This window comes from Sinohyriopsis cumingii, chromosome 1 (genome assembly GCF_028554795.1).
Source record: "Sinohyriopsis cumingii isolate HCF-2022 chromosome 1, ASM2855479v2, whole genome shotgun sequence".
NCBI lineage: Eukaryota > Metazoa > Mollusca > Bivalvia > Unionida > Unionidae > Sinohyriopsis > Sinohyriopsis cumingii.
This window is the reverse complement of record NC_142961.1, coordinates 187,947,630-187,962,647: the sequence shown is the minus strand read 5'-3', so window position 1 is coordinate 187,962,647 and position 15,018 is coordinate 187,947,630. Positions and strand designations below refer to the sequence as shown.

The window sequence follows — 15,018 nt, the reverse complement described above, 5'->3', positions numbered from 1 at the left end:
TGCATAATTGTAATGATGCTATAAATAGCTATAATCAAGGAAATGCTCAGCGACAAAATGGATGTGACTAAAAGTAACGTTAAAATGACGAAATTGTCCCAGAATTTAAAGGAAAATAAACATATCCCCGAAAATTAAGTTACAATGGTTTAGACTAAAATGGATAAAATTAGTAACTACTTACAATATCAACTTCTGTGACGATCGTGGATAAATACCTATGTATCTATAATCAGCTGAAATTCCTATGAAATCCCACTATCCATTTATAGCTCCAACTTGTGGGTTTTTCCTTTGGAAAATCCCACTATCTTTTTATAGCCTCAGCTTGAGTGACGTTCCTGTTTATGAATTCTAGTACATATGTATAGCTACAAAATGTGGAAATCCCCAAGTCGATATTTATAGTCTCAAAATTTCCAGCGTCAGTGACGTCACTGTACTGAACACTAGGGGATAAATGGCAACAGTGTTGCAAGTGGCTGACCTGAATACGCGCTACTGTAGGTAGGTAGGTAGAGTGTATCTGATAGGGATAAAGTGAGTTTTATAGGGACAAACAGAGACCAACACACACACACACACACAGACAACATACGCGAGCAGACTCAGACACACACACACACACACACACACACACACACACAGAGGGAAGAGGAAAAAACAAACCCCAAATATACTATCCACACTTGGGAGGAAAAAAAAACAACCAAATATACGATCTACACAACGTACGCGAACACACACACACACACACACACACACACACACACTATAAAATTGATAAAATTAGTAACTACTTACAATATCAACTTCTGTGACGATCGTGGATAAATCCCTATGTATCTATAATCAGCTGAAATTCCTATGAAATCCCACTATCTATTTATAGCTCCAACATGTGGGTTTTTCCTTTGGAAAATCCCACTATCTTTTTATAGCCTCAGCTTGAGTGACGTTCCTGTTTATGAATTCTAGTATATATGTATAGCTACAAAATGTGGAAATCCCCAAGTCGATATTTATAGTCTCAAAATTTCCAGCGTCAGTGACGTCACTGTACTGAACACTAGGGGATAAATGGCAACAGTGTTGCAAGTGGCTGACCTGAATACGCGCTACTGTAGGTAGGTAGGTAGAGTGTATCTGATAGGGATAAAGTGAGTTTTATAGGGACAAACAGAGACCAATACACACAACATACGCGCGCAGACACACGCACACACAACACACACACACACACACACACACACACACAGGGAAGAGGAAAAAACAAACCCCAAATATACTATCAACACAGAGGGGAGATAATACAAACCCCAAATAAACTATCCACACAAACGTACGCGAACGCATCCAAACCCCAAATATACTATCCACACAAGGTCGCTAACGCATACAAACCCCAAATATACTATCCACACTCGGGAGGAAGAAAAAGAAAAACAACCAAATATACGATCTACACAACGTACGCTAACACACACACACACACACACACACACACACACACACACACACACGCGCGCACACCACAGAGGGAAGAAGAAAACCATTATACACTATCCACACGAAGTGAAGAAATAACCCTTTATATATATACTATCAACAGAGAGTGAAGAAAATAACCCATTATATTCCATCAACACAGAGTGAAGAAGAAAAAGTTTTTTGAAAGCACCTAAGCCCTCACCTGCAATGACCAACTCTGCCAAACACCTACACCCCACCCCCACCCCCACTCCCAACACTACAAAACCCATTTAACCCGTTATTTTATGGCATCAGTGTGTGCTTTAGGAAACATCAAGACACAAAATGATGGACGAATAGACTGACTATTGTTTACGGACTTGCATGCCTAAAGAGCGTGCGTGAAGGAAAACATCCTTCCATTTCAATTCTAACTAAAACATGATCCAGAGGGATAGAGAGAGGTGAAAGAGCACAATTTCATAAAGTGTGAGTAAAAACAAAACACGCCATCCTTATTATACAATGTCAAGACCAAGAGACACTTACGTTTTCTTTCTGGTCTATTCTCTTTTAGAAGGTAGTATGAAATTTCACATCAGGGCCAACGCATCGGCTCACATTGTCAATCCCTCTTCTCTGTTTCGTCTTGTTTCTGTTTCTTCTCTTTTCTCGTAGGGCACTCTGAATTCCAGTGTCCTTTCTCCTGACAACGATATTAGGTATCTTGACTTTTGTCTCTCTTTCTTAGACGAAGCAGGTATTTTGGAGACAAATACCCATTTACCTTTGCAGATATAGCAAACTTCATTAGCACACACTTTCGTATGACTCTCATCAAATCAACGACCAAAAGAGTAAGTTTTGTTGCCACTTTCGCCTGTGAATTATGCCTTCGTATGACTTTTAGCAAATATTTGACCAGCAGGTCGATCTCTGCTGACTCTTCCATCTTTTTGATCGTTTGAGAGTGGAATGAATACTCTGACGCTAAGACACTCTCCTTATATAAAGGAAATGCTGTGTATGAAACCTAGTCAAATCTAATTTTGCAATAAGATGAAACGATTTCATTGAGGAAGTAAAAGGCAATGATGTACCGTATCGCCTCACACAGAACCTGAAGTGTTAGCTCAGATCCGTGTCAGCGATTTCGAAGACGACATAACTGAGCTTTCATCAATGCTCTCCATTTATGCCACAAAACCACGAGTCCTGATTCACGCCAAAAGAAATTTCGTTCGGTCCATAAAAAAGAGTGTTACATCTGAGAAACGCAAAAACGAACTTCCAGGAAACTGAGAACGACGGCTTACACCTACAACGTGAAATGTATGAGTTCAAGTAGTGCGTAAAACTTAGTCAAATTAAATTTTTATAGTCAAGACGAAACGATCTCTTTTCGAAGAAGAAAGCAGACACCAAGCGACAATGGCGATCCGTGTCACACAACACTTTTCAAAATGTATATGATCAGAGGTTTGTTCTAGCGATCTGCACGGTTAAATTAAATGTTGATGTATTTTGTAATAAGACGGACACAATGTCCATGGGATCGCCCATGGAACCATTGTTCGTGCATTAGTTTAATTTTTTAAAATATTTTTTTATATAAATCGCCTATAGGATAGACCCAGTAAAGCATGGCCATTCTCGTCACTGTGTGAATAGCTACTCAAGTCAATTCGAAGTGAACGCGGTAAGAAAATAAGTATAGCCAATGAAATGGCTTACAACGGGTGATGCATTGTTTTGTTCTAGGACTGTGTGGCATAATAATCCCTATGTTCTTGCGTTGTTACCATTACAGTGCAGACAGACTGAAATGTGAACTTACAAGCCCTCTTTGTGTGTGTTGTACCATTTCTTCTTACCACATCAAAATACTGAGCGTCACAGTATTGGTTCGCGTTTTCAAGCTGACCATTTTTTTATATCTCACTTAAACATTTTAACATAAACACACACACATCGGTAAAGTCAGAACAGATGTGTTACAGTATTGAGGGGCATGTTATCTTTTTTTTTTCAAACTAATAAATTTGGGGTTTGTATGAAGTAAAGAACCGAAAGTACAGTGAAACTCAAGGATGATGACCCAATCTGTCTGTCTATTGATGCGTGTATTTACTTAAGAAGAAATATGACCTCTAAAACACAAAGAGATACGGCAAGCATGATTAGAATGAACATAACGATGTTTTCCTTCACGCCCGTGTAATTTAGAGCTTCAATCCTCTTTGAAGACAAACTTGGTCTCCTTTTGTAGGGCTTGAAATAATAAAAAACCTGAAAAAACACTAGAAAGCCTTAAATCTTCTATCAAAAAGAAATGCATAAAAAAATTAAAGATTAACGATAACTAACCAATGAAACCGAATTTAACAAAGGCAGTGACATGTGAAGAAATGGCTCTCACTTTGGAAAGGTAGGCGAACGTACTCTGTCAATGCACCATCAACTTGAAAAGAAATTATAAACAGAGAGAAACCTGAATTCAGAATTCAGTTTTTTTTTTCTTCAAAATTGTTTCGTTTCTTTTTTCTTTTCTTTTGGAACAAATCTAAGCACTAATATAGAGTGGAAAAGGGAAAATGCACATACAAGCTTTGATATTTCTGAAAAAAATGAGGGGATATTCCTAACGTTCATAATCACCTATATATGCTTGGACTTGTCTGTGACTTATCCACAAAACAAGATGTACATATTTCTGGTCAAGCTGCAAGTGTGTGCGTGTTTTTGAAAATGGTAAAAATTGGATATACAATTTTCTCGTGACACTTATAAAGTGAAGAGTCTGTGCAAGTGTCAAAAGCCAAAGTCATATAAGTTTTGTATTTTGTACGGCTTGTAAAGATTTCCACTTTAGAAAATGTGAAGTATCACAAGTTATTATCACAAACAGAAGTGGAACATAGGGGCTTGCAAGAAAGAAAATAACCCAGACAGTTGGTGTCATCAAGAGTGCTAGAGACGGTACCCGAACTTGCTTGCTTGCTTACTTGAATTAAAGTGATTTTCGCTCTAATGGAGCATATATCACTGGTTTAATAACGCACCGCGTGATTTTTAATTACTCCTGGGGAAGGAAAGAGAGCCTCATCCCCAGGCTTTTATGTACTCACAGACTACTTTTAAATTTAGCCACTCAGGTGTAGGACTAACTAGTCCTTAACAACCTGACTGAAAGGCTTTAAACATGAGTGGGAATAGTCTCACCACACACTCATTTTTCTGTCCGAGCGTGGTAAAGGAGGAAAAAAGGTGCTCAAAAAGACAGCCATGGGTGTTAAGTACTCAACAGAACGCTAGCCCGTACTTATTTCAAATCAAGTCCCGTTTTTGCTAATAGACAATAAAAAGTACCAATAACATAGATGGCATCTGTCACATCTTCTTCTTCTTCTTAAACTCCTTCTAACTGCAGGTCCATACACAAGTACCCTCTTGAGACATCCTTGTCTTTCTATGTAAACTCTTCTCATCCATAGACTAGTATCTGTCCTATCAACAACAGTCCACTTGGACCGAACATACATGAGCATGTCCGTGCTAAACATCATTGAAGACACAAGGGTGGATGATTCAACTGTGTGTTTAAATGTGTATTTGTATGTTTGTCCCTATCTACCCTTTGTCCTTACAAATACATTAAAATCCCTATAAAATGTTTTGACCCTATAAACCTCATGACGTCACCCAAAGTTCAATTCCCATTGACATCCAGGTGACATTCCCATGTTCAATTTCCATTGACGACAAAGTGCAAACCCCATATTTTAACGTTAAAGTCCCATTGACGTTAAAGTACCGGTCCTGTTCAATTTCCATGTTCAATTCCCCTTGACGCTCTACAGTTCCATCCATGTTAAAATTTCCCATGTTAAATTCCCCTTGACGCCAGAGTGCATCGACTGTTTTTGCATGGTAAGTCCCCTTGACGCTAGGGTGACCCCATATACTACTTTGGAATCTGTTCCATTAAATGACATCATTTTGCTTATTGCACAGTATAAACGTTTAGCAATTGTGCTATATTTTTACCGTTCAATAAATACGATATACACGTCACCGTTCTGAAGTAAGATCAACAGTAGAGTCCCTTTGATTAAAATGAAAAGTTTATTGTTAAAAGGAATCATCAATGATCATAACCTATAGGAGGGGTACTGCGAATGTTCTGAATATTTTGTTTTAACATTTTTGTTTGTTGATTCTGTCAATTCCTTTAATGCCAAACTATAGACAAAATTATGTTATAACATTTTTGTTTGTTGATTCTGTCAATTCCTTTAATGCCAAACTATAGACAAAATTATGTTGTAACATTTTTGTTTGTTGATTCTGTCAATTCCTTTAATGCCAAACTATAGACAAAATTATGTTACAACATTTTTGTTTGTTGACTCTGTCAATTCCTTTAATGCCAAACTAAAATTATGTTTTTAAAATGATCTAAATATGTATATGCAGTGAGCAGGACACCTGTGGACATTTGTGTGATGTAGCTTAGTTAAACAGCAGTGACGTAAAAATGGCGTTGTAGGAGTAACCATTCTTGCAGTGAGAGAAGAGCATACTGTAAAATACGGACGGTCGTATGGTACTGTCTGACTGATATCATAGCCCACTTAGAAAACGTTTACGGTCCTGTCTGACTGATATCATAGCCCACTTAGAAAACGTTTACGGTCCTGTCTGACTGATATCATAGCCCACTTATAAAAAGTTTATGGCACTGTCTGACTGATATCATAGCCCACTTAGAAAAAGTTTATGGCACTGTCTGACTGATATCATAGCCCACTTAGAAAAAGTTTATGGTACTGTCTGATTGATATCATAGCCCACTTAGAAAACGTTTATGGTACTGTCTGACTGATATCATAGCCCACTTATAAAACGTTTATGGCACTGTCTGACTGATATCATAGCCCACTTTGAAAAAGTTTACGGTACTGTCTGACTGATATCATAGCCCACTTAGAAAAAGTTTACGGTAAAATATTCTCTGTCGTGTCCTATACTTTAATGTGGTTTCCTCGTTTTAAGGAGACTCACGAATCTACCGAGGAAGGGGGATGTTCTGAAAGATCGCAGTCTGCAATTGGTGAGGGAGAAGTGGCTGCTGTAAAGGGGCCACTGATTTTATTGCGCCATCGCTCGGTAACATGATGGGGTTCAAGTTTTTTTATTATTATGTTGTTGAAAATAAAATGACCTCAGAGGTCAATATTTATATTGCCCCAGCATACTATTCTTATGCTCAATAACGCTGATGAAAATTTAACTTACATAATGTTATCGTAACAAATTATTTAATAAATCACGTAAATTATTTGTATTGGTAACTCGATGAACCCTTTTGAAGTTATTAAACATTTAAACATTTCTTGTGAAAGTAAGCAATTCTGTTAAAATCCTAAAACTCTCGTTAAATCTTAAACTAATAATTTATTTACTGTTTTCAAGTTCATATATCATTATTCTACGTAGCAATATTATCTAAAATATTATATTTTTTCAGCTTGTGCTTTTTTTTCTCCAAAAGTTGACAAATATACCCACCTAATGTTGAGGTTTCTAATACAATATGCTGTAAGGCTAGAAGAGCCATCAAAATCTACATTTCTCCTATGCCTCACATTTTATAAATTTCTCATTTAGAAACTATGGAAAAAAGATGATAGCTTAGCTTTCTAACAGATACTTTGTGTTGATCTGTCTGATCGGCTTGACACTTTGTTGACTAAGTTGTTTTATGTGACAAAAAGGTATTACGTTTTACACGTGCTTCATTTTCTTATCTTTTTGCAAGTTAATTACAAGCACATATGTATTTTGAAACGGTAGATGGTAAAAAAGTTCCTCGTCAGGATATTGTGCTAAGCATTGGATGGATTGAGCATAATAAAGGATATTCTGAAAATTAGAATTTTGCTTGGAAGATTTTGTTATTCCTGCCACTAGACTGGTTGCAATGAAATTCTTTTAGGCGATATTCTCGATGTGGATCAGCAATAAGAAATAATTTTAATATTGACCCTATTCGTAATATAACCAATCAGAAGCTGTTCATTCGGATATCTGATTGATTCGGTGTTGATCCATATTGCTCCCATCATTACACTGAGCTAATGTTATGATGAACGATGCACTTATCACAACTTAGCAGAGCAAAATTTATTCAATATATTATTAAAGATATCGTTTAATGACTACATTATGAGTTCAGACCCTACATCGAGGATAACGTGCAAGTAAGTCGAATATTTCCACCTACCGCAAACTGAAGTCTTACCGGCATGCTAAATATATGAATTGCCCTGCCTGGTTGAGTTTGATTGTTGGCATTCTACGTTATCTTTTAACATAGTCAATGCCCATAATACCCTTTCGTTGGGACGCAGCTGAATATTAATTAGGCCTTAGCTGAGAGTAGTTGTAAGTTTTCGGGATCATTCTTCATCATAGTTGAATCCCCCAAATTTTTAACATATACAGTTTCATATCAACAAATAATGTCTTTTAGCGTTTTGTTTAAAGGGAATCAAGGTACCATAATAATTTACCCCCTTAGCTCTCGCATTATAAAGTCAACACATTGTAGATAATTCACATACTGTTTCTTGTCTATCACCTACTTGAATTGTAACGAAGGGATATTCTTATGAAAGCAGACTGTGATAATAACTGCTAATGGGAGCTTGTCAAATGGACTTTAATAAACATGTTCTCGCAATACATCAACACATGTTCACTGTGAACGCATTACTATTTTCTGAAAGCATACTTATAAAATGTTGTACATATTAGCAAACTGACAAACGATTTTGTTTGTCTTTCTCTAGTTTCATTTGTGGTTAAGAAATAAAATTAGCGACAATATGAATTACATGCGAAATTAATTCCGGGAATAACTTTTTCTTAAAGAATTAAGCCTGTACAAAAATACTAAACTCTGGAACCAAGGTCTTCGGGTATGATTGTATTGCAACCAAATGCCGTGAACGCCATGGCGTTGATGGGACTGTGACTATTATCAAAATTGTATGCCATTCTGTATGGGTCATTGTATTATTTGCCCTATTCACTTTCATTTCTGCATAATAAATGTCTTCATTATTACTGCATTAAAACCAAATTTTGTATGCTGGTTGACCTGATATTGCTAAGACAACTGCTCAGTTCCATTGCTGACATAATGTGCATAATCATTCCACATCGTCATCCATTAGCAGTTTGGCATATACGGCCATCAATGTCCAACTGATTATATCTATGTGCAGTATAACATATTCGTTCCTGTCAAACACCCATATTAAACGTTCCCTTTGTTCTATGCCAACGCGGTATTTAAAATGTCAAATAAACTTTTATTTCGCCTCAATTTTATATGTGCACACGTTTTGTTCTGTGGTTAAAACTTACATAGTCAAGGTGGTCTCCCTTTGTTAAGTATGATATTTAGGTCCCTCTGATCTTTCACAAACCGAAATATTTATTAAATGAATCTTTAATTTGTTCCTATGATTCTGTTTAAAACATGCATACTCATATGTATCAAATAATTTCTAATTTAAAACACATTAAATTTGGCTTCTAAACATTTTTATGGCATGTGTGCATCGATTATGCAAGTCTAGATTTTGATCACATAAGAATTAACAATAATATTTGTATTTGTTGGTGGAGGAAAGCAAAAGTAAAAAGTATATTTCTAAAGTTTTTCTCTTCATGGCAATGCTATACACTACAAATGAGTTTTTGAAGGTTGTTTCAAGTTATGTTGATTCCATTAATAATCTAATTGTCAAATACGCAATCTAAGCATATGTACATGATGATGAGGTCACCACTCGTAAAATTTTGCTAATATGAACATGTCGCTGTACAAAATGTGCATGTTATGAGGTATTCACTCGAAAAATGTCTAATTTGAGCATTTTTGTTATTAGCAGGCTGCTCTGGGGCTCAAGAGCGATAATATAAATTAGTTTTAGTGTATGCGACAGTGTTTGAAAATCACCCACTGCGCCAGTTGCCCCTTGGTATATCTTGTTTTATAGCAACCCGATGTTTTTGCTATAAATTAAACGTAATGACGTTGTCATGACCTTTCTCTAAAGCTACATGGCAAATAGCGAGTGCATTCGTTTATTTGACTTAAATAAATAAACTATATCTCTATTTAAGTAATAACCTAACATTCCTGGATAAATACATTTTTAACTACACACTATATTTCTGTTTGTGTTCACTAATTTATGAAAAGAAATCAGCTATACAATAATGCACAGTAAACCACGCTATTAATGCAAATTTAGGTCCTCGCCAAGCTTAATGGTAAACATTGACTCCGACAACCTTCCGCTTACTTTCTATACACTCTTTTTTAAATTAAAAGTAATTTAAACAACAAATATATGATGAACATCTAACATTATTTTATACGTACAAAGTGGATGCATCCATTTCGTCGTAGTTTACTTACTTTCGTTTTGGCTATTTTCTCTCCTATGCACAACGGCTGACAGGTATTGATCATCCGTTTGTATCTAGTTCTTCGATCGGCATATGTTTCAACAATTTGCTTCATTTGATGTAGCCTAGCTTTGTCAATACACAATCTGTGATATCGTGCTTATAAGCAATGTAGTTTTCTTCTATTGTACATGCTACGCAAAATATGTAAATTATTTCCCTGTTAATAGTCGTCAGAGCGTATTTCGTCGAGTAATTATATTTATTGGTCAAGAAATATTTCCATATCAATCCAAGAAATGTTAATTCACATATGCATGCCTACAAGCGTAAAATCATATTAGTTGAGTTTAGCTATACTGACTGGATAAATGTCTTAAAATGCTAATCATCTAACACAGTAACGTAATTTGTTATATAATATGTCGACTGGAATATAATTTTCACTTTTAACGCGATGAACCTTCACGTCAAATAAACGTATGTTAAAAATCTAGATGTTAAAATATTACAGTGTCTTATTACTAGCATGTGAAATTCAATTTTATTCTACAACGGTCAACAACACATACACATAAGTAGTGTTAAGAGTTTCATTTTCTTTCGACTACATCATTGAAGATTAGTTCCACCAATGAATTTATATCCGAATTCTACGTTAGGAAGTGACTCTAATCAAGGAAATTTCCATACAAGACGTCCTTTCTCTAGCAAGTCCTTGCCTGGAGTATTTACAATTCAGGTTCCTATCCCTCATAAAAATCCTAAATCCATCTTCGTACAACATACGTAACACTTTCAAGTCCTCCGAACTCCCCCTCCCGTGCAATTCAATCTGCATCTGCTTCACAGAGCGTAGCGTTCCGGAGTGCACCATCTGAGGTATGGTAATCCATTCGGAACCTTCTATGTCAATTTTCAAAATGTCTATTGTTCTCTGAAAGAATAGCGATTGCAAAGAATCAAAAGATTAAATACGAGACAAAAACGTAGAAATAAACAGAATTAAAAACAGCCTTATAACATGACAGTGTACCTCAAATATGCTATGTATGTTAATGTAGGACCAGTTTATTATGGGGATAAAAATACACTAGGTTAGCCTGAAAAGCAGGTCTGACATCAATTATTAAATGGTGACACATTCCAAGGTTATATCATCTTGTCTGCAATAAATTTTGTTCTATGTTTGCAATACAGGCAGTACAATATAGAGGTCAAAAGGTGACGGTAACAAATAAAAGAACAATGGCGACTCAAAACTTTGTACTTTGTGATCATTTTTATCTAAATTGTAAATTTTGTGATGCTAATCAAAATAATCACAACGTTTCATTGGTGCAATGAGACATACAAATTAAGAATCATAGTTATTATTTGTATTTAGCAGTAATAGGTAATTACATATGTTATAAAATGTTGAGGTTGTAAAAACAGAATTATTAACAAACCGATAATACTTTTATCAGTTTTATCTGTTTTCACATGTGTAATAATACAATGTATATAATTTGTCCTATGCGATATTGACGCTAATTCAAGCGTTACAGATAACTTAAGTGCGCATTAATTTTCTTTTGGGATAATATATAGAACATATACCTCGGTGTGATTGAGATCGCGCCGTATTTGTTCTAAGGTTCTCATTTTCCACTGATCTGATAATACCTCATTTTCCACACCAAGGCCAGTCATGTAGAATGTTATATCCTTAGCATATGTGTATGTTTCATCTTTATCACGCATGCTGAAATGATATAAATATATTTAGATCTATATATTATATATTTCATAATGATATACTGAAATATATTAGTTTGTGAAAATTTATTTCGCCACACAACTTTTGGAACTACTTTCTTTACCCATTTAGAATTATAAATGTTCTTAAATATGTTATATCAAGTTGTTACGTATAAATAAATCAATAAAAGACTTAATAGGTAAACTCATAATTATCAAAGTCTGGCGATTAAAGAAGTTACACTCTGAAGTCTGTTCGATACAACCGCTCTGAGATGTTGTTGTAACAGCGCACACAACCCTAACAATTTTCACTGCATAAATCCGCGCGAGAAATGAGTTAACGAAATGATCATCTTTCATTTTAGTACGCAATGGTCATTACTTGGACAAGATACACAATGTGAAGGATTACATATATGAGATATATTCGTTAAACGTTGCTTTTCTAAAATTGTTCCTAAATGTATAGTAATGAAACCTCTAATCCCAGTCGCAAATAGTGGAGAACAATCTATACAAATCAACGGTTTTCCCCTAAAATATGTAACAAAAAGAAAATATACGCTGTATTTAGGATAATGTAAGGAAATATTTCATTCATGAAATGTAAACATTTTGTATTATCGCTCGCAACTGAGCTATTCGCGACAATATTTTACTCCCATTTTACGAATCTAAGGTCATGAACTTAGTAATATAAAAGATCGAAAACCAACACGTTTTGTAAAATTCGAAACACAATCTACTTCCCTAGAATACAAATTGAAATTTTCAAAACAAAGATCTTATTGCGTTGCAAATTAAATCCAAAATAGCTCAGTCCTAATGAATAAAGTTGTAATTAAATGTCACTGGTGTTCTAGATAAGAGTCATTACTGAAGGCTTAGATGTGCCTGTAGTCTTAAATGTACCAATGGATTTGTAGCCTGATGTATGACGAATTTACTAACAGTCTTCTGAGTAATCAAAATAATATAATCCAGTTGTTCTTGTCTGAATTCACTATATTTCTAAATGAATGTGTCTGCCCAAGAATATTATTGAAGACCGCTTTGCATATTTCCAGGGAATAAAAATTTGAGTAAATCTTTATCCAATTCAAATACTGAATAAACCAATCAAAATAATTGTGCTTCTAGATCTTACAGCAAGAACGAGAAAGCCCTCGAATAAACAAGATTATATCAAAATATAAAACAATACCGAAGTGATAGGTTGTTGTTGTTGTTGTTATAGGGTTTAACGTCATTTTTCAGCACACGATAGGCTATACATGGCGGACAGTATTAATGGTGGAGGAAGAACCCGGGAAAAACCCGGAAAGAACCACCGACCCACGAGAAGCTACTGGCAAGCTTATTCACAAACCCACATTGGATGAATCCGAGACTCGAACCAACGCAGACCAAGGTGAGATGGCAGTGATCCGTAACGGAGAGCGCTTTAGACCACTCGGCCACTCGGGACTTTAGACCACTCGGCCACTCGGGGTCCTGATAGGATGCAGAATACAAGTTAATCTCTAGTACAGTATGTTAAAAAAAATTATAATAAGAAAGTTGGTAAACATCAGATAGGCTATATATATATATATATATATATATATATATATAGTATAGTCGACATTCTACTGGAGACATAGACAATGTAATTCCAAATGATAAAGGGTTCCTCAGAGAAAATACTGCATTCAAAGAAAGTCGGGGACTTTGCACCAGGTTGGACTGCACTACTACTTTTAATTTACTTAGTACAATCAAGTTTTTTAATCACTGACCGCTTATGAATTCGCCTAAGCCTTGGCCTTTCCAATCGTATGTTTAATTTTTATAATTCCAAAAATACATTTAGTCGTTCTCTTATTTAACGATAGAGCGCAATGTTTCCAACAAAATGTTTAAATTGAATAAGAAATCACAATTTAACTTCCTCCAAAATAATGTTGGCAAAGTATCTATGCAATTTCACTAACCTACAATTGGCAATGGACAAAACTAGCCTTTGCCAGCTTAGCTAGGGGTTTCTATCCTCACATTCACGCCATTCCCTATTGTCCATATTATAGGAGCTTAGTGTAGCCGAAAATCAGAGAATAAATACGTCACCTACAGGATTTCAATCGGCTTTGCAAGTGTAATGAGTTCATGTTAAGACAAGAAATGCGATAAAATATTTGGATCTAAATTAAATACGAAAGCACTGTCAGAATTTCGTATCTGAGGCTTTGGTGAAATTAGTATTTTAGGACCAATTTTAGATTATGGAGTGTCATTTGCGTTCTAAACGTCTACAATGGTCCCAAAACAGTGCAAGCGCATTTGAGCAAAAATGTTTGGAGGCATGGACCCTCGTTGCAAAACAATATCCGAAAAGGTCGGCACTATGAAAGTGTCGCACTAAACTTTGTGCCTTTATAGCAAGGGCAGACACCAAGAAAAGACATTTTTTTTTTCAAGCGCATCAGCCACATCCCACACCAATAACAATTATTAATAGGTTATACGCCATTTTATCAAACGAAATTGCTGCCTTTGTAATTCACAGTATGTTACTATCAAATAGTTTTCTGAAATCTCAGCCATAATGTCAAGTATAAATAGCTAGTCTCCGAAAGCCGGTACATCTGTTATCTTTACCATCCTAACTCTTTTCCACAGAAACCTATAGATACCCAGAACTTCTAATTCCCTAACATCTGACAAATTCTTTGGGGATTCTGAATGCACCAGAGTACTAATTTCACCTAACGCAGGCATCTTGATTAACTCCTTCAACTACTAACGTTCTCAGTTAACAATAGTTACCATGACTTTTCATGCATAATTTCGCAGAAGCGGGGCCTCTCTGGAACAACAGACGTTTCCCAATGCAAAAGTTTTCGTTCAACTTGTAAACTACTGTTCTTTGATGAACGCAGGAAAATGAACAACCCAAACTCTCTTCATCCAAATCCTTGAAGAATGCAAGTTCCTTTGAGAAACTGACAACATACATTGGACGGTGGAGATAGAGGCTATATTCACGCAGCAGTGGTGCAGGTTTTATAGATTTGCAATCCAAACTCAGAACGCGTGCGGTAAATATTTCCCAAAGTCATCAAGGTTAAGTTTAAAAAGATCTCAAGTTTATGCCAGCACTGAACAATATAAATACTTTGAAAGGGAATAACAAAGAAGTTGAAAAGCATTTGTCTGTAAAATATCATTTCACCTATTTGACAACTAAAACAAACAAGATAAGCAGGCCCTTGAATCCAAATTCAAATTACAATGAGGATGGCAACCTTCTTATATACCGGAGGATATAAAGAA

The 15,018-nt window shown here is 35.6% G+C and overlaps 1 protein-coding gene across 1 annotated transcript in view; it reads right to left on the bottom strand.

The window, feature by feature from the left end:
• Positions 1-9,970: 9,970 nt before the first annotated feature.
• LOC149808548 (putative methyltransferase-like protein 24) overlaps positions 9,971-15,018 on the bottom strand; it is a 67,316-nt gene continuing 62,268 nt past the window's right edge. Inside the window, exons 7-8 of the mRNA XM_089950870.1 lie at positions 11,563-11,707; positions 9,971-10,897 (exon numbers count right to left, since the gene is read on the bottom strand). Coding sequence (XP_089806996.1) covers positions 10,619-10,897; positions 11,563-11,707 — 424 coding nt within the window. The 3' untranslated portion in view covers positions 9,971-10,618. The remainder of the gene's footprint in view (positions 10,898-11,562; positions 11,708-15,018) is intronic.